Below are 20,003 nucleotides of genomic sequence, written 5' to 3'. Positions count from 1 at the left end.
GACTGAATAATGCTTTCTCATTCCTATTACTCATCCCATGTCCTGATTTCCCATAGTAGAAAACAAATCTGGCTTTGTTATTTTCACATGCAAGAGACAGTAACTCCTTTGTGGATTGAGAGATGTCTCCCATATATTTCTGGAATGGTTTTTTTGATACTAGGACACACAAACTCTTTTGCTATTTAACTTTGCAATTAAAAACAAAGGGAAGAAAACAAAAATCGCCACAAAATTAGGAAACATAGCCAATGAGCTGTATGTTGAAATTCAGGTTGTATTTTCTAACCCTATGCTCCTTATGGTTTTCTTTCTCAGATATTACTTTGCATTACATAATGAGAAGGATGGAAAGGCAGATTGTAACAATATTAAGCAAATGAAGAAATAGTGCAATCATAATAAGTGATTAAGGGTTGATTATCTGCCTGCAATCCACTACTCCAGTGGATATATTCATCAGAGGAAATTCCTAGAAATCTACATTTTTTAAAGTATTGTGCTAGACACCATGAAGACACCATAAATACTCTTTAGCTCTACTTATTTCTTGCCTGGGAACCTTCTACTGAGTAAAAATTACAATCAGGAATGAAGATTCATCTTCCAATCTACTCTGGACTGGAAAGGCAAAATATTCTCACATATTTGTATATGTATAATGTTTATATGCAGCATTGCCAAAGTGGACTCTTTCATGAGATTTTCGATTACTATTCCTCTTAAAGCTCTTCCCTCACTCCTTGGACTGATATGGCTACTCTCCTGTGTGGATCTTTTTATGGTAAGTAAGAAGGCTACTCCTTCTAAAGCTCTTTCCACAGTCCATACATTGATACGGCTTCTCCCCTGTGTGGATCCGTTTATGGGCAGTAAGATAACTGTTAGTACTAAAACCCTTCCCACATTCTACACATTTATAAGGCTTCTGCCCTGTGTGGGTTCTTTTATGGTAAGAGAGATTACTGCTCCAAGCGAAGGTCTTTCCGCAGTCCATACATTTATAGGGTCTTTCTCCCCCATGATTCCTTTGATGGCTTCTAAGAGAATAATTATCAGGGAAAATCTTTCCACAATCCAAGCAGGCATGCGGTTTCTCTTCTGAATGGGTCATTTCGTGGGAAATGAGGTGATCAGATAGTGAAAAACCCTTTCCACAGTCCGTGCACTTATATGGTTTCTCCTCCAGGTGGATCCTTTCATGTTCCATAAGGGATGCATTTTCACAGAAGCCCATTCCACCTTCTCTGCATTTATATGGCTTGCCCCCTGCGTGGATTCTTTTATGGGAAGTAAGGTTACTGTTTTGAGTAAAAGTCTTCCCACACTCCATGCATTTGTACGGTTTCTCCCCTGTGTGGACGAACTTATGAGAAGTAAGACGACTGCCCTGAGTAAAGCTTTTCCCACACACCATGCATTTATATGGCTTCTCCCCTGTGTGGATAAACTTATGAGAAGTAAGGTGACTGCCCTGAGTAAAGCCCTTCCCACACACCATACATTTATATGGCTTCTCCCCCGTGTGGATTCTTTTATGGGTAGCAAGAGCACCACTTTGAGTAAAAGTCTTCCCACACTCCATGCATTTATAGGGCCTTTCTCCACTGTGATTCCTCTGGTGGCTTCTGAGAGAACAATTATCACGGAAGGCCTTTCCACACTCGCTACAGATATATGGTTTCTCTTTTGAATGGGTCATTTTATGGCGAATGAGGTGACTGGATTTAGAAAAGTTCTTCCCACACTCCAGGCATTTATAAGGTCTGTCTCCTGTAGGCATCTTTCTATGATAAGTAGGCCGAGTGATCCATAAAAAGCTTTTCTTAATTCCACTTTGTGATCCGTTTCTCTCATCACTTTTTGGTTCCAGCTGATTGGCAAACTTCCTTTTTTCCTCTTTTGGGTGGATTGTTTGTTGTTGTTCCTTGCAATTCTTACCCTCTTGGACATTCTTTTCTTTAAAAAAGAAACATGAGAAATTGTAGCAAGATTAGGAGCGTGTTTAAAGATCATTTTCCCCCCTGAAATTTTGCCAAAGTATCATCAAAATAACTTGGCTGATTTTCTGGCTAATATCAAAGAACTTGATTTAAGCTTCTAGTAAAGATGCAGTTCCAAGTGGGCTACTACCAAATTCATATATCCACATCAAATCAAATTTGTAGGGACACTTATGGTGCTAAGAAAAGCAGCTCAGAATGACATTGCTTGTTTAAGATCTGTGTGACAGAAAAAATGTCAGGGACAGGATAACTTATACTAACTGGCAAACCTGGCTAAGGGACAATGCAAAATTTGTAAATCCATGCCTGGGTTGCAAAGCTACTTTTTATTATTTTTTATTTCTGTTGTAACTGCAAATGGTTGCTGCGTAAGAAAGCTAAGCAAATCTACTGGAGCTCTTCTATCCCATGCTGAAAACCAGAAACTGGGGAAGGGAATAGAGATATATTGGACTCTGAGATCTCCAGTGGAAAAACTGGAGTGTAGGACAATGGCAATCACATCTCATTTCCTGTTCATCTTTTCCTTACTAATAGAGAAGAAGTAAGTACTGTATTTTCCGGAATATAAGACGACTTGGCGTATAAGACGACCCGCGACTTCGGAGCCGATTTGCATGCTTAGAAAGTCGTCATATATGCCAGAAATTACCGTAATTTCTGGCGTATAAGACGACTCGGCGTATAAGACGACCCCCAACTTTGGAGCCGATTTGCATGCTTAGAAAGTCGTCTTATATGCCGGAAATTACCGTAATTTCCGGTGTATAAGATGACTCGGCGTATAAGACGACCCCTGACTTCGGAGCCGATTTGCATGCTTCAGAAAGTCGTCTTGTACGCCAGAAAATACGGTACTTTTACTTGGTTATTTAGTTTACTGAGTTAAAGATTATTAAGCACTTTTTTTTACTAACAAAGAAGTGATAGAGGGGGGTTAAGTTGCTGGAGCTTTGGGGGAGAGTGACCATGTCATATTGGAATTCATTATAATGCAAACAGAAACAATAGAACATAGAGTTTCCTGCCTGAGCAGGGGGTTGGACTAGAAGATCTCCCAAGATCCTTTTCATCTCTGTTATTCTATTCTATTCTACTCTATTCTATTCTATTCTATTCTATTCTATTCTATTTATTTATGAGACTTATATACCGCTTTAAGTGCAAGCACTCTCTAAGCGGTGTACACCAGTAAGCAATGTATATATATATTTACATTGCCCCCAACAATCTGGGTCCTCATTTTACCTACCCCGGAAGGATGGAAGGCTGAGTCAACCTTGAGCCGGTGAGATTTGAACCGCTGACTCTACTCTACTCTCAACTTATTTTTCAAAATAATGGATGAAAATAATCAAGGATTGAAGCAATCTAAACTAAGGAAAACTTTCCTAGTAGTGAAAACAATTGACAGCTTGTCTTTAGAAGTTGCGGGTTTTCAGTCACTGTAGGCTTTTAAAAAGAGACTGGACAGCCACTTGTCTCAAATGGTATAGGGTTTCTTGCTTGAGCAAGAGGTTGGACTATAAGACCTCCAAGGTCCCTTCCAACTCTGTTATTCTGTTATTCTTGGTCACTTCCTAGCCATTCCTCTCGGGAATGGGCCAATTCATCATGGGCCAACTCGCTGCGGGACAATTCAGTGCAGAATGAAACAGTGATAACTCATTGTTTTTTTCACATTGTCTCAATTTTTGTCATTCACATTTGATTCGGTCCCACCTTAGTGATTTTTTAAAAATAATTCTATTCCACCATTTCTTTAATATTAGTGTAACTCTTGTTGTTGGCTGCGACAAATTAGAGATAAAACCACAGATAGAGGTTCTTACCTAGGGAAGCCAGATTCCTAGAATTCTCCAGCATGACCTCCCCATGAAGAGCTTTTTGGTCAGGATCCAGCTGAGACCACTCTTCCTCAGAAAAATACACAGCTACTTCCTCAAAAGTCACAAGATCCTAAACAAGGAAACAAATTTCCTCATTAACAAACAACCGCAAGAAGAATTTGAGACTTCTCTTCCATCAATGACTGATGGAATGAGCAATGAATGGAATGAGCAATGGCTGCAGAATTCTAAATAAGATCTCACGCCTTTTGGCAGATGGCACAACATTTTATCAGATTTACTGCAGGACTTTTAATGCCTTTCAGTGAAGCCAAGTAAAATAGTCTTATCAGTAGCTCCAATTCTTTCTATATGGGCAGAAGGTAATACTGGAGACTGACAAATGTCATGGTTTCGACAGATGAAACTCTTCAAAAGAACTTCGAGGCATTGTTTACCTTAAAGAATCTTTTATTCGAAAAACAAAGTATCGGCACTACATAGTCGAAACCAAAAACTAAATTCCCCTCCCCTGGATACAAAGTATCAAAACATAATTCCTTCCTCCAATAAACAGTCATAAATCACATTCCCAAATTAGCTTGAAGTGCAGGCTTTCTCCCCAGCTCTCCAGCCCACCAAAACTCTATCAACTCTGGGTCCAATGACCTTGGATTTCCACGGCTGAGTTATTATTGTTATGACTAGCTGGACTCTCATCCACATTCCCCCTTCCAGCATCAACTAACTCTAGAAGCAATAGAGAAAAATGGCTGCATTTCCATCTGTTGTCAAAGCAAGAACATCCGATGTTAGCAGTGTTGACAACATTTTTGCCAACCACCTGCTTTATCCACTTACATGCTCACACTCTGCACTGCAATAAAAATATTAAGAGAGGTTGTAATTGCATATGGGATTGACCCTGGGAGACAGGAAGAAGAGCCTTAGCCCAAACAATGGTCTGCTCAATGAAATCTCAATCTGAGAGGCTTCCTGTTCCGGCCAGCAGCGTCATCGGCTGAGCGACTCGGGATGCCGAGCTCTTCAGCTGAGTTTCTTCTTGTTTGGGAACCCTAAATGGGCCAGAAGCCGCCCCGGAGAGGTGGCAATGAAGGAAGATACTTCCAGGGACCTAGGAGAGACGGCGGTCTCTCCGATCGGTCCAGGAGAAGCCTCCCAGAAACCAACAGAAGAAAGGCTAGCTAACTCCATTGTCTAGCCCTAGCTGCAAGCAATCGGAAGTCAACAAGCTCTACCTAAACTGATTGTAAACAGTGTGTTTGAAGCTGGGTAAGAACTAATTTTCTCTATCCTACTTATTTTCCTGAAAAAAAAGAACTCCCAAGAAGCAAAAATACCTCCGAGAGTGAAAAAAGGGAGGGATTCTCCCCCCCCTTTTTAGCTATTGGAAGCCGCGAATCTAACTCTTTAAGGAGAAAAAAAAGACTAGAAAATTGAAAAATGATCCAGCATTGACACCTACTGGTGGATGAGGAGCTATAAAATTTTTGTCTGTGGCTTTTAAAATCTTAGTAAACACAGCTGCTCAGAGAAACTGATATTTACAGAAACAATGGATACTTTACAAGATACACTGCAATCCATTCAAAGGACAATGATTTTAAATCACAAAGAAATACAAAACAACCTTGAAAGTATAAGTCAACTTATCTCCAATTTAAGTTCTCTTCAAAAAAATACTCAGGAGAATATAGCAGAGATGATTGAATATAAATCAGAAGGAAAAGACTTAAAGACAGACTTTTACAAAATAGAAGAGTATGATTTAATTCAAGTGGAAGGAAAGATAACTTACACTTCAACATCACAAAACAAATTGGAAGGAACACCTACGATCGTATGGGAAAACATTTGGATCCAGCAACGTATATTGATCAAGAAAGATTCTGGGCAAAGAAAAGAGATTAAGAAAAAAGATGATGGGACATATCAGATAGAATACTTAAAAAAGAAACATGTGTTTGAATACGGTTAAAGAAATAGAAAAAATTTGAAACACACCATTCTAAGAGGGATGAAATGTTTTAGATACTTAAACGTGACTGAATTCAAGGAAAGTATATAGCACGAAGCTGAAAACACCAGCCTGAAGATGACGAATGGGACTTCGTCGAAACGTCGCCAAGACACTTCCAATTTTACGCGGGAGAAAACCCGAACAACCAAAGACCTATATACAAATACCCGCGAAAACCTCAGAAAACATATATATATATATATCTATATATATATATATATATATATATATATATATATATATATATATATATTAAAAATTAACATAACAATTGAGGAACGTAGTCTCCTGGGTGTATACATATTCAAAAGATAAAAACGAGCACCAGGAGGTAAAACAATTAAATGTTTAATAAATAAATAACCTAGCTTTCAATGGCTATATTGCTGCCATCATCGTCAGGGTGTTAAAAGCCAGAGGGTGGGGGAGCTCGTTTATAAGCACAAACGCGCCTGCACACGGCTCATAGACCTCGTTATGGGGCCCGGTCGATTGATCCTTTCATCACTCATGTCAGAAGTATTTCTGAGTTCTAAGTTCTTGCAGCTGATTACTTCTCTGTTGCGTGCGGCTCCTAGGCTGGGAGGCGAGCATTCCATGTCACTACGCACTAGAGTAACATGGGTAACTGCAGACCGATCCTGCGAAGAAATCCCAGATCTGGCTATCTTCCTCCCCCGTGTCTGATGTGTCACTCTCAGGGGGCATGCTACCCCATGCGTGCTCCCATCTTCCCCTATAGCCCCCAACCCACTGCCCTTCCGTGCATGGGATGCACAGCAGTTCGTTGCGATCTCCATTCCTGTTAGTTTGGCGTCCGATTCAACTCTCCCTTCGGAGGAAATTCCAACTGCGATCTTCGCGCGTGCGCCCTCACGTTTCCACCGTACTACTTGGGAACGCGTGATGGGACCCTTAATGGGGCGGTTGCAGTCTGTAGGTCGGACGCAATATCGAGGAGAGGGAGGGGGAAGGGAAGGAGTGTTCGGGGCATCCAGGGCACTAGGGGGTGGGTTGCTGTTGTCAACGAATTCTTCATTCATCAGTGGGTGCGCGCAGGAATTGCTAATAGCCGGGGGCACTCCGGATGGTAGGATCGTCCTTACCTCGTTGTCTATCTCTTCGTTGGAACAATTGAGATTGCAAACAGTGGGGTGCTTCCTCCGTCTGGAACAAATGCGTGCCTCCCAAGTTTTCATGACCTGGTGTGCAGGATGTAACTCCACACATCGATTAATAGAGTTACAGTCTGAGAACCAAGCCTCTTTGAGGAGTCTGCCGCTCTTGGAGGCATCACTAGCAATAACCTGCACCCCATTGAAATCAAACTTGTGTCCAAGCTCTACCATGTGAGTGAGGATTTGTGAATAGTGCTCCCCTCTTTTTATTGCCAGCTTGTGTTCCTGTATTCTTGTCCTTACTCTTTTAGAGGTTTCTCCCACGTAATTACCTGGGCAATCTATACAATGGATTCTATAGATCACCCCAGATTTCTCAGTAACGGGGAGTGGATCTTTCAACCTCATGATACAGGAACGCAATGTGCAGTCTGGTCTATGTGCCACCCTTATTCCATAGGGTGACAATAGCCTAGCCGTGGCTTCAGAAACATTACTGACATAGGGGAGAGTAATACGTGTAGTCTGTGGAAGTAGCTCCCCAATAGGTGGGTTATGGGAGGTCTGGATAGAGCACTGTGGCGCCTGATAAATTTATTGGGGTATCCATTACGTCTACAGGTGTGGAACAGGTATTTCCTTTCTTCAGCCTTAGCTGAAGGATGATGCAACCCTCATATTGCCAGCTGACAAGGGGAGAGCTACGGTTGTCATGGATAGAGCACATTACATCAGTAAGGCGTCAGGGTTGCTTGAGGACACTACGGCCTACAGGATTGTGAGTGGGGACCCCATGGTGACCCTTAAAAATCGAGTCAATAAGACGCTCAACGCCCTGAAACGAGGTAGAAGATTAGACGACGTAACCCTTTTGAGGATACGCCCTAGCGACACGGCGGCAGCTAGATTCTATGGGCTACCCAAAGTGCATAAGGAAGGGGTTCCCCTCCGCCCCATAGTATCTTTTAGGGGTACCCCCATGTCTGGTTTGGCTAAGTGGCTGAGTCTTCGTATCGGCCACTTGGTCGCTGATAGCCAGACGGTGGTAAGATCGGCAGAGGAATTCCTGGACAGGATTAGGTCCTTAAGGATAGAGGATGACGAGGTGATGGTATCTTTTGATGTCGTCTCCCTCTTCACCTCTATCCCACAGGACCTAGCCCTTGCGACCGTTAAAGATCTTTTGAGTCACAGGGGCTTAGGACAACACCAGGATTCCCTTCGCCCGGAAGATCTTGTGGACCTTTTGGGTTTATGCCTCAAGACCTACTTCACGTTTCAGGGTAACACCTATGTGCTGCAGCTGCCAAAAAGGCCAACACAGTGCTAGGCTGCATTAACAGAGGGATAGAATCAAGATCACGTGAAGTATTAATACCACTCTTCAATGCCTTGGTAAGGCCACACTTGGAATACTGCATCCAGTTTTGGTCACCACGATGTAAAAAAGATGTTGAGACTCTAGAAAGAGTACAGAGAAGAGCAAAAAGATGATTAGGGGACTGGAGGCTAAAACATATAAGGAACGGTTGCGAGAATTGGGTATGTCTAGTTTAACGAAGAGAAGGACAAGGGGGGACATGATAGCAGTATTCCAATATCTCAGGGGCTGCCATAAAGAAGAGGGAAGTAAGCTATTTTCCAAAGCCCTGAAGGCAGGACAAGAAGCAACGGGTGGAAACTAATCAAGGAGAGAAGCAACCTAGAACTAAGGAGAAACTTCCTGACAGTGAGACAATTAATCAGTGGAACAGCTGCCTCCAGAAGCAGTAAATGCTCCAACACTGGAAGTTTTTAAGAAGAGACTGGACAGCCATTTGTCCGAAATGGTGTAGGGTTTCCTGCCCGAGCAGGGGGTTGGACTAGATGACCTCCAAGGTCCCTTCCAACTTTACTACTATTACTATTACTAAATAAAGGGTACTTCCATGGGGTCACCCATTTCCAGCGTTATTGCCGAGGCTGTATTGCAGTGGATAGAACAAGTAGCGATGGCTCAGTATTGTCCCAAATTCTGGGCCCGCTACGTTGATGACACCTTTGTTGTCATCAAAAAGAGTCGGAAGGCTGACTTTGTGAGCATACTTAATTCGGTGTGTGTGGACTTGCAGTTTACGGAGGAGGAGGAACATCAAGGCAGGCTGGCGTTCCTTGACGTTTTGGTCCATCGCCAGCCTGATGGGACCCTTGCTACTAGGGTCTACCGCAAGCCCACGCACACCGATAGGATTTTGCATTTTAACAGCAACCATCCGGTGGCCCACAAGGTCAGCTGTATTAGAACCCTGTTTAAAAGAGCTGACTCACACTGCAGCACGGCCAAAGCTAAGGCTGAAGAAAGGAAATACCTGTTCCACACCTGTAGACGTAATGGATACCCCAATAAATTTATCAGGCGCCACAGTGCTCTATCCAGACCTCCCCATAACCCACCTATTGGGGAGCTACTTCCACAGACTACACGTATTACTCTCCCCTATGTCAGTAATGTTTCTGAAGCCACGGCTAGGCTATTGTCACCCTATGGAATAAGGGTGGCACATAGACCAGACTGCACATTGCGTTCCTGTATCATGAGGTTGAAAGATCCACTCCCCGTTACTGAGAAATCTGGGGTGATCTATAGAATCCATTGTATAGATTGCCCAGGTAATTACGTGGGAGAAACCTCTAAAAGAGTAAGGACAAGAATACAGGAACACAAGCTGGCAATAAAAAGAGGGGAGCACTATTCACAAATCCTCACTCACATGGTAGAGCTTGGACACAAGTTTGATTTCAATGGGGTGCAGGTTATTGCTAGTGATGCCTCCAAGAGCGGCAGACTCCTCAAAGAGGCTTGGTTCTCAGACTGTAACTCTATTAATCGATGTGTGGAGTTACATCCTGCACACCAGGTCATGAAAACTTGGGAGGCACGCATTTGTTCCAGACGGAGGAAGCACCCCACTGTTTGCAATCTCAATTGTTCCAACGAAGAGATAGACAACGAGGTAAGGACGATCCTACCATCCGGAGTGCCCCCGGCTATTAGCAATTCCTGCGCGCACCCACTGATGAATGAAGAATTCGTTGACAACAGCAACCCACCCCCTAGTGCCCTGGATGCCCCGAACACTCCTTCCCTTCCCCCTCCCTCTCCTCGATATTGCGTCCGACCTACAGACTGCAACCGCCCCATTAAGGGTCCCATCACGCGTTCCCAAGTAGTACGGTGGAAACGTGAGGGCGCACGCGCGAAGATCGCAGTTGGAATTTCCTCCGAAGGGAGAGTTGAATCGGACGCCAAACTAACAGGAACGGAGATCGCAACGAACTGCTGTGCATCCCATGCACGGAAGGGCAGTGGGTTGGGGGCTATAGGGGAAGATGGGAGCACGCATGGGGTAGCATGCCCCCTGAGAGTGACACATCAGACACGGGGGAGGAAGATAGCCAGATCTGGGATTTCTTCGCAGGATCGGTCTGCAGTTACCCATGTTACTCTAGTGCGTAGTGACATGGAATGCTCGCCTCCCAGCCTAGGAGCCGCACGCAACAGAGAAGTAATCAGCTGCAAGAACTTAGAACTCAGAAATACTTCTGACATGAGTGATGAAAGGATCAATCGACCGGGCCCCATAACGAGGTCTATGAGCCGTGTGCAGGCGCGTTTGTGCTTATAAACGAGCTCCCCCACCCTCTGGCTTTTAACACCCTGACGATGATGGCAGCAATATAGCCATCGAAAGCTAGGTTATTTATTTATTAAACATTTAATTGTTTTACCTCCTGGTGCTCGTTTTTATCTTTTGAATATGTATACACCCAGGAGACTACGTTCCTCAATTTTTATGTTAATTTTTAATATATATATATATATATATATATATATATATATATATGAATCAGAGTTAAGGGATTAGATGACTAGAGTTATTGAATAGAATGTCTAAAGATTAAATATATTCTTAACCATATTTAAAAAGAATAAGAAATTTAAGAAAATAAATACTATTAATCTAGGAGGGATATATATTTTAAGTACTATATTATTTCTTATGTTCTGTTATTACTGCTTTTTTCTCTTCTTTTTTTTTCTTTCTTTTTCATTCTTTTTTTCCCCACTCTTTTTTTATTCTTATATCCATTACTTAAGAAACATAAAAATGTGAGATGGCTTATATGGAAAAATAGAATTAAGTCTGTCAATATAAATGTAACTAATTGCTGAGAAAACCTTTACCAGTAAGAATATTCAGAAATTGGCGGGAGAAATAAACTAAAATAAGGATTGTAACAGGATCAATGATAAGGCACAAATGACCGAAAAGAAAAGAAATGTATTAATATGATGATTATTGTTTAGGAATATTGGAACACTTTAAGAAGGATGAAATGCTTTAGATATTTAAAGGTGACTGAACTCAAGAAAAGTATATATATATACATATAAAATGTTTTGAATTAGAGTTAAGGGATTAGATGACTAGATTTATTGAATAGAATGTTTAAAGATTAAATATATTCTTAACTATGATTAAAAAGAATAAGAAATTCGAGAAAATAAATACTATTAATGTAGGAGGGATATATATTTTCTATGTTATTTTCTATGTTCCATTATTACTGCTTTCTTCTATTCTTTTTTATTTTTTACTTCTTTTTCATTCTTTTTCTTTTCCCCTTTCTTTTTACTCTTATATCCATTACTTAAGAAACATAAGAATGTGAGATGGCTTATACCAGTGTTTCCCAAACTTGACAATTTTAAGGCATGTGGACTTCAACTCCCAGAATTCCCCAGCCAGCAACACAACGTAAAAATGTGAGATGGCTTATACCAGTGTTTCTCAAACTTGACAATTTTAAGGCATGTGGACTTCAACTCCCAGAATTCCACAGCCAGCGTTGCTGGCTGGGGAATTCTAGAAGTTAAAGTCCTCATGCCTTAAAACTGTCAAGTTTGGGAAACACTGGCTTATACGGAAAAAATAGAATCAAGTCTGTCAATGTAAATGTAACTAATCGCTGAGAAAACCTTTACCAGTAAAAATATTTAGAATTTGGTGGGAGAAATAAACTAAAATAAGGGCTGTAACAGGATTGATGATAAGGCAATCCAAATAAATGGAAAGAAAAGAAATGTATTAATATGATGATTATTTTTTAGGAATATTGGAAAAAATATATATTATCATTTATTATTATTAATTTTAATAAATTATCATTTATTAAAACAACAAGAATTGTATTAACATAATGTTTGCAAAAAAAGATATTTCAGGGAAAGAGGAAAGTAAACAAAATTAATATATGGAATACAGACTATAGAAATCAATTAAGGACTGTTTTTACAAATGTAAACCAGACATCACACTGTTTACCAACTATTGAATGACTTATGTTTGTGTAAAAAATCAATAAAAAATATAATAAAAAAAAGAAATCTCAATCTGAGAAAAGAAAAACAAGGGATGGGAGAGGGAATTTCTTTCAGACTTGCAACATTAAATTAAGTAGAGCTAGAATTCATCGTCCTCGTTCTTGTCTGGCTAACAGAACTCATCCATGGATCTGTGTGAGGAATACCAAGAGGTGAGTGAGATGTAGCCTAAGGTCTGGTTCTCCTCGATTTCCAGGGAAGCTGCTCACCTTCTGAGCCAGAGCAGTGAAGAAAATTTCCTGAGAAGATGTTTTTAAATTTTGCAAAGCTGGGCTGATTGGCATCGAGGAACAAATCAGGTTGTTAGAAATTCCTCACAAAATTCTAAGTGCCTTGATGACGAGCCACTTGGGCATACTTTTTGTTTACAGATATTTTTATTTGGCCATTTTATTAAACCTTTTTATAGTCTGGATGCATTTTTGCATTGACAACAGATGGAAATGTTGCCATCTTTTACCTTTTGCTTTTAGAGTTAGATGGCGCTGGGAGGAGGGATGTGAACGAGAGTTCAGCTAGGCATAACAACACTAAACCTAGCGTGAGAAACAAGGTTATTGTAACCACAGCTGATAAGGAATTGGCTGGGCTGAAGAACTGAAGAGGAAGCTTGTACTTCAAGCTAATTGGGGAATGTGATTTATGACTGTTAATTGGAGGGAACTGTGCTTTGATACTATGTGCACAGGGGAGGGGAATTCAGTTTTTGGCTTGATTATGTGGGACCAGGGCAAGTGCCAATGTTATGCTACTCAAAATAAAGATTATTTAAGGTAAACAATGCCTCGAAGTTCTTTTGAAGAGTTTCATCTGTTGAAACCATGACAATATGATTATGTGTGTCAAAGCAAGAATATTAGGAAAACAAGATTGAATTCCTCTAAGGAAATAGAGAAGAGAATGGAGGCTCCTTTTAATTGTTGCTTTCTGTCTAGTCCAGACATGTCAAACACAAGGCTCGGGGGCCGGATGCGGCCCGCAAAGTGGTTTCATGTGGCCCGCAAAGCCATCCTGGAAACAGTGAGGGAACGGCCCCCACTACCTTGGCCCTGGCCCAGGCCAGCTGGGAGCCAATGTACAATTTTGTGGTGGCCATCTATGCTGAAACGCATTCAGTCTTAGCTCCATAAGCCCCCCCCCCCATGGCCTGAGAGGAACAGCGAAGCTCCTCCAGTAGACCATGCCTTGGCACTTGCTCTGGTCCCACCCCCTTCTGCCAGAGACCCTCAGATCTGTCCCACTCCTGCCCAGACCCCCACAGGCACCCTTGATGCGAACAACGTAGAGCTGGCCACACCCACCCAGTAGGCCACACCCACCCTGAAGTCAACCGCAATGCTGTTCAGTTTGACACCCCTGGTCCTAACTGGCCAATCGTTGTACCTGTTACACGATCGAGGAGCCGGGCGCAGGTGCTGGCCTGATTATAAATGTCTCTCCCATTGATTCTTTTGTACCCTGATGATGTTGACAGGAGCCAACAAAAGCTAGGTCTGCTTTTTAAAAAATTTTTAAATGTTTTATATTTAAACTTTTAGCATTTTATAAAACTTTTAATGTTTTACTTCTTCCTGGTGCTCATGTTTTATTTTTCAACATGCACACACCCAGGAGTCATTCTTTTATCTTTAGTATTATTTCTAATATACATATATATATATATATATATATATATATATTGCCTTGAACTCCAGGACAAAATGAAACCCATCCAAGATTCGTGGATCTTTCCCAATATTCCTCCTACCTGAGACCGAGGTTCAGTTGCTCTTTCAGCTACATCCCAAAGAGGAGGTGATTCGAAAAACATCAAGGAGTGCTTTTGGTTCTCTGTGAAAAGGAGAAAAAGCATGAAAGCAGATTTGTTAAAAAAAAAATATCGAGAAATCCCACCCAAGAGCAGCAAAAGAATCAGTCAGCTTGATGTCCAAACCTCACATCACACAGTTGCAGCTTCCATTACCTGACATGGTATCCTGATTTTGATCTTTCTGAAAGATCTCCCCAATCAGTAGCTCTTGAGAGACTTTGGATTCTTTCCTTCCCTTGACATACTCAGTGGCTGCTTCCAAGGATATCTGGACATGATGTCCCAGTAGAAACAAGGAAGAGCAGAGAGAAAGAAATGAATTCTCATACCCTGACGCGGGGAGATCCCAATGTGTACCACTGAAGATGAAAAATGAGGGTGGAAGAATTCCCCAAATACATCTTCTAAAAGAAGAATGGAACAACTGGCCTTAGCAATTCATAATCCCAGAAAACTCTGTCAGAGAGACACTGACAAATTCAGAGAGCTCATTAGAGCTATATTCTCATACCTGCAACTTTTCTTGCATCTTTTCCTCCTCCTGGCTCAGCAGGAACCCTTCGGCCAGGGCCACTGCCTGGGAACTCGTCTCTGCGCCACACTCCCGTACCCATTTCTCCATCTCTGACGGAAGGACAGCCAGGAACTGCTCCAGAAGAACCAGGTCCAACATCTGAGCCTTCGTGTGTCTCTCTGGCTGCAGCCACTGAAGGCAAAGGCGGTGGAGGTGACTGCAAATATTTCGGGGCCCAGTCACGTTCTGGAACTGTACTTTGCTGAAGTGACAGCAATGGACCTCTAAAGCGTTAGTTCCCACTTCCTGGATCTTCTGCCTAAGGCTTGACCCATTCTTCCCACAGCTCCAAGGCTGAGCAGCAAGAGGGCCTTTTCCAGTTCCTGCATCTGCTGAGTGTTGTCCCTCCATCTTCTCTTTTTTCTCTAATCCTGTTGCAAAATGGGTCAATGGACCTCCAGAGGTCTTCCTATTCAGAAGAGTTGAATTTCACGATGAGGATCTGGTCAAGTTTCCCAAGGACATTCAGCCCTCCATGCTTACAAGATAGTTTTGTCTCTAGATGGAGCAGGAAAGGTTTCCAATTTACATATCTGAAAGGGAAGAAATTCCCAGTAATTATAGAATAACTAATTTAACTACCGAGGCTCCTTCTCCAAAGCAAAAATAAAAAGTCTAATGAACCTACAAATGTCTGGAAAGAGGGAGCAGAATCTTATTAGGTGGGTTGATTTATATGGATCTGGGGGAAATCCAGGAGAAACCCTTCTTTATCAACTTCTAACAATAATTCAAAATACTGGAACAATACATAAAATATGAGGTTGAAGGTTTGTTCTCCAAGATTGTGGTTTGGTAACATCTTCAGAAACCTTCGGAAACCAATCCACAAGCTTGAAGAACAAATTTTCACCCTCATCCTACACCTGAGCTACAGATTTGCGCCACTATTGCATAAATATGTTTTGGATTCCCATCTCTCAGTTATTTATTCAACTGATTTCTGTTACAAACTCTTTAAATCGTGAATGTCACAGGTCGCAAACAGAAATTTTGAAGCGAGCGCTATGTAAACCCATTTAATAAGTAAATAAATCAATATTTGAACGTATAATAAAAGCATACAGAAGCCCATCTGGCCCAAACCCCTTTGGGAACTTCAGAAGCCTGAATTAACAAGCCATCATCCAATGCATATGGCACCAACACCCATAGGAATAATCCACATACAATTTAACACGATCTTCTTCCAAACACATTCCCCACTTCTTAGCTTAATCCAGTCTTTTTTCCAACTTCCACATCAAGAGTGTAAAGATGTCAACTTTGACAAAGACTGGGGTCATCGGGCACACGGTGCGAATGCTGATTCTCAGCCTCCCTCGCATCACCCTCCATGCAACGATTCCCTCTGCCAGCAGAGTCCCTTTGCGGTCGTGGGGAAAGGTTGGGAAGCAGCACCCCAATTACGGTCCTTGCACACCCGTCCTTCCACCCGGGTCCAGCAGTGGGGTTTCCAGCAAGCCTCCCCCTACTCCCCCCCCATGCAGAGGCTCCCCCAGGAAATGGGGGGAAACGGCCCCTCCCTTCGGGCAACCCCCCATTTCTCTCCTTTGCTTCCCGCCCCCGCCTGGGAAAGGGCGGCAGGGGAACATGGGACCCCGGACTCCGTAAGAAGACTTGGCCCTTCTCCACGCATGCCTCCAACGCGGGACCGCTTTGCACAGGCAGTCTCCAACTCACGCAACTTGAGAGTCTCGTCTGGATCCGCATCCCGCAAAGCTTCCCGGCAGCCTCTGTCTCCCGCAAAGGCTCCGCCCCCGCCTCCCAGCAAGTGGGGGGGGGAGAAAGGGAAGACGCACCTCCAGCTTCTTCCCACTAACGCCCCGGGCAACACGTGCCTTGTACTGGCGGAAGAGGCTGGCACATGCTCAGTTCTGTCCTGAAGCTGAGAACGCCCCCTAATGGGTTCTGCGCACGAGACCCTTCAACGGCGGGAAAGAGGAGAGCTTCTGAAGGAAAGGGGAGGGCAGGGATGATGGGCATGGGAGTAAGAGGCACGGCCGCTCAGTGTTTCTCTGTCAGAGAAAAGCTTCGTCTTCTCCAGAAGTGGCAGTTTCTCCATCTTCCTCTCCTGTCCAAAAAGGGTCTCTGGAGATGGGAGAAAATCTCCATGAAAGATTTGAACTCGCTTCCCTCAAGAACAGCTGCCCTCAAGGCACCGCAGAGATTGGAGGAGGCCTCAAAAGAGGCCAAATCCTCTTAGAAACGGCCGGGCGGTCAGGACCAGATTTCTATTGGTCTTTATTTCTTTAATCCAATATATGTATCTGCTTCTCAAATACTTGGCTCTGGCTTCCTGGGTGCCTAATAATAATTGGAAAGGCCAAGTGACAGCTTATGAAAAAAAAAAAAATACTGTAGAAGAAAACCAGTTCCAAACTGGAGAAAAAGCTGAAACCAGTGGATGTTCCAGAAATTTTACCTCACAACAAGGCTCCTTGATGGAGAAATGAAGCGGGGGGGGGGGGAGAGGAATGACATCTCATCAGGACAAAAGATAGAATTTTAAAACTGAAGGAAAGCAAATACTGAAAAAGGAACATAAAACTCAAACCATGTGGGACAAAACAAAATCTTTTACATGGGGGCTGACTAGGGAATTCACCTCAGGACACCAGAAAGCTTAAGGCCTTTGGAGATTTTAAAGCAATTGGAATATCTTTAGATGATGAATAAATAGAGAAAAAAATTGTTCTAACCAAAATAGTTGAAAACACCATCACTCTGAAGAGATTCCCACGTTTTGAGTTGACAGAGCAAGAAAAAAAATGGCTACCGTTAGCAAAAGAAAGAATTGAAATTGTGAGGGGAAAGTGATGAAAAAGCCATTTCAAAGCAATGTTCTCTTCAACCCATTTCTTTCCCTGTCCTAGTTTTTTCTAATTCTCTAATTTTATAGCTCTGCCTGTGCAGAAAAGAAGCCAGAGTTGCTTCTTGCACTTGGAAAGAGCCTCTGCAACCAGGCAGCACCGCTTTTGCCCCCATTTCTTCGAACTCCACACAGCCTCTGCTTTTCCCCAAAGGGCTCTACAAATTTTCAGCCCCAGAAACCAGAGAGATGGGCTCCAGCATTGAAGCATTCATCCTCCCACTCAGCGTTTGCTCACAAGCATCCGCAGCAGTATTCCAGCTGTTTGGCTAATTGAGCCAGAGCTGTCAAGGTCCAGAGGCAACTTCATCCACCCTGCTCCTTAGCCCAAACAAGCAAATACCAAGACAGAGAGTGGCTGGGTGTGTAGGAGAAAAGGAGATTAGAAAATAGCAAGCAGCTGTGTGGAGATTGGCAATTGTTCCAGTCAGGCAGGAGGGCTCTCAGTCAATTGCCAGCACCATAAGCTATAGTGAACAGCACATCTTGGTGGATTCTTGCCTAGAATTGGGTCACAATCCTAAAAGCAACTATGCTGAGGCAGCCCTTCATCCCATATAGCAGAGGTCATCATGCCATAGCACTTCCATAAATGCAACCCAACATATGGATCTGATATGTAGACAACACCTTCACCATAATAAAAAAGGACCAATTAGAAAACACCCCAGAACCGTCAATAACATTTTCAAAGGAAATGTTCTCTACCAGAGAAGAAGAAAAAAACCATTCACTATCTTTTCTGGACAGCCTGATCAGGAAAGACCACAATGACAAACTAGAAACACAAGTGTACCGAAAAACCACCCAAACCAACAGATGCTTCAATATAAAAGCAACAACCCAACCTCCCACGAGAGAAGCTGCTTAAGGACTTTATTTAGATGAGCCCAAACTCAATGTAGCAATCCAGAACAGCAGAAAAAGAAAACAGAACATCTATGCAACATATTCCAACAAAATGGATATCCACTCAACTTTATCGAAGTGCCTAACCACTCAACCCAATGCAGCACAATCAACACAAACCTGAAAAAGAATTACACTACGTCAAGAATATATCAGAAATCATGACCAGACTATATAGAAACAGTGTGGCACCCAAGCCAACCAAAGTCCTTCAAAACATCCTAAGCAAACCAAAAGACCCAGCAGCCCCAGAAGGGAAAATAGGAATCATTTACAACATACAATGTAATAACTGCAGCCAATCACTATCATATGTAGGACAAACTGGCAGAAGATTGGCAGAATGCATCCACGAACACCAACTGGCAGTCAGAAGACATGATGAAAACTCTAATTTTACAACATATTTCTTTCCCTTAGCAATTAGATTCCTTCTAATTGCTGTCTAATTTTGTAGCTCTGCCTGTGTGGAAGAGAAGCTGGAGTTGCTGCCTGCACTTGGGAAGAGTCTCTGCAACCAAGCAGCACTGCTTTTGCCCCCATTTCTCCAAGCTCCCAACAGGCCCTGCTTCTTCCCAAAGGGCTCTGCAGGTTTCCAGCCCCAGAAACCAGAGAGATGGGCTCTGGCATTGAGGCATTCATCCTCCCACTCAGCATTTGCTCATAAGCATTCACACCGATGTTCCATCTGTCTGGCCAACTGAGCCACAGCTGTCGAGATCCAGAGGCAGCTACACCCACCCTGCTTCTTAGCCCAGATAAGCAAGTACCAAAATAGAGCATGGCTAGCTGTGTACAAGATCAGAAAACGGCAAGCAGAAGGGAACTGTTGTATGGAGATTGGCAACTATTTCAGGCAGGCAAGAGGGATGTTGGTCAGCTGCCAGAACCATCAGCTACGATGAGCAGTGTATCCCAGTAGATTCTTGCCTGGAGCTGGGCCACTTTGAAAGAGCCCCTCATCCCAACCAGTGCAAGGGTGGTATGGTACTTTACAGACTTTGGGACTTTTGTTAGGATTGAATATTAAATACCTAATTACTTCATAATAGCAATTTGCAATATCTAGAAAGATGGAATTAACCCTTTTGTTTGAGAAGGGGTGTGCCACAATAAACCATTGTGTACGGATCTGCTATGCTGTGGTGTATCCAATCCTAGAAAACAAAATCCCCTCCAGCTGTCCATCTGATTTACGTGTCTGTAATGAGAAATTAGAGTGCCTTGACACATCCAGACGTATGCCAGCTTTCTCTTCCTTTATAAACAGTCTCCAGTGAAGGTGAGACTGAGACTGTTCTAACTCAGCACCAAAACTCTGCATCCCACTAAGAAAAATGCTTACTCATTCTCAGGTGCTTATTTTAATACAATGAAGAAAAAGAGGATTTAATAAGTCACTGGAAAGTAACTACACAA

General features: G+C 42.6%; 1 protein-coding gene across 1 annotated transcript; it reads right to left on the bottom strand.

The window, feature by feature from the left end:
• Positions 1 to 111: 111 nt before the first annotated feature.
• On the bottom strand, positions 112 to 16,658 carry LOC120310174 (zinc finger protein 436-like). The gene is made up of 6 exons (XM_039348303.1): positions 16,487 to 16,658; positions 14,741 to 15,336; positions 14,383 to 14,497; positions 14,167 to 14,249; positions 3,839 to 3,965; positions 112 to 1,959 (listed from the first exon to the last, which is right to left on the bottom strand). Exons 2-6 carry the CDS (start codon positions 15,152 to 15,154, stop codon positions 758 to 760), a joined length of 1,941 nt encoding a protein of 646 aa, XP_039204237.1. The 5' UTR covers positions 15,155 to 15,336; positions 16,487 to 16,658; the 3' UTR covers positions 112 to 757.
• Between the last annotated feature and the right edge of the window lie 3,345 nt (positions 16,659 to 20,003).

Source organism: Crotalus tigris, unplaced genomic scaffold, assembly GCF_016545835.1.
Source record: "Crotalus tigris isolate CLP2741 ecotype Arizona unplaced genomic scaffold, ASM1654583v1 scf7180000018127.1262416, whole genome shotgun sequence".
Lineage (NCBI taxonomy): Eukaryota > Metazoa > Chordata > Lepidosauria > Squamata > Viperidae > Crotalus > Crotalus tigris.
Note: the sequence above shows the minus strand (reverse complement) of the source record. Positions and strands in the feature narration are given on the sequence as shown.

Bases quoted from the DNA above. Each gene is read 5' to 3' on its own strand.
- LOC120310174 (XM_039348303.1), bottom strand. From the start codon at position 15,154: ATGGAGGGACAACACTCAGCAGATGCAGGAACTGGAAAAGGCCCTCTT. The intron at 14,250-14,382 runs GTAATGGAAGCT...TCCTTTTCACAG, and splicing joins AAATCAGGATACCATGTCAG to AGAACCAAAAGCACTCCTTG. The intron at 3,966-14,166 runs GTAGGAGGAATA...TTCCTTGTTTAG, and splicing joins CAACTGAACCTCGGTCTCAG to GATCTTGTGACTTTTGAGGA.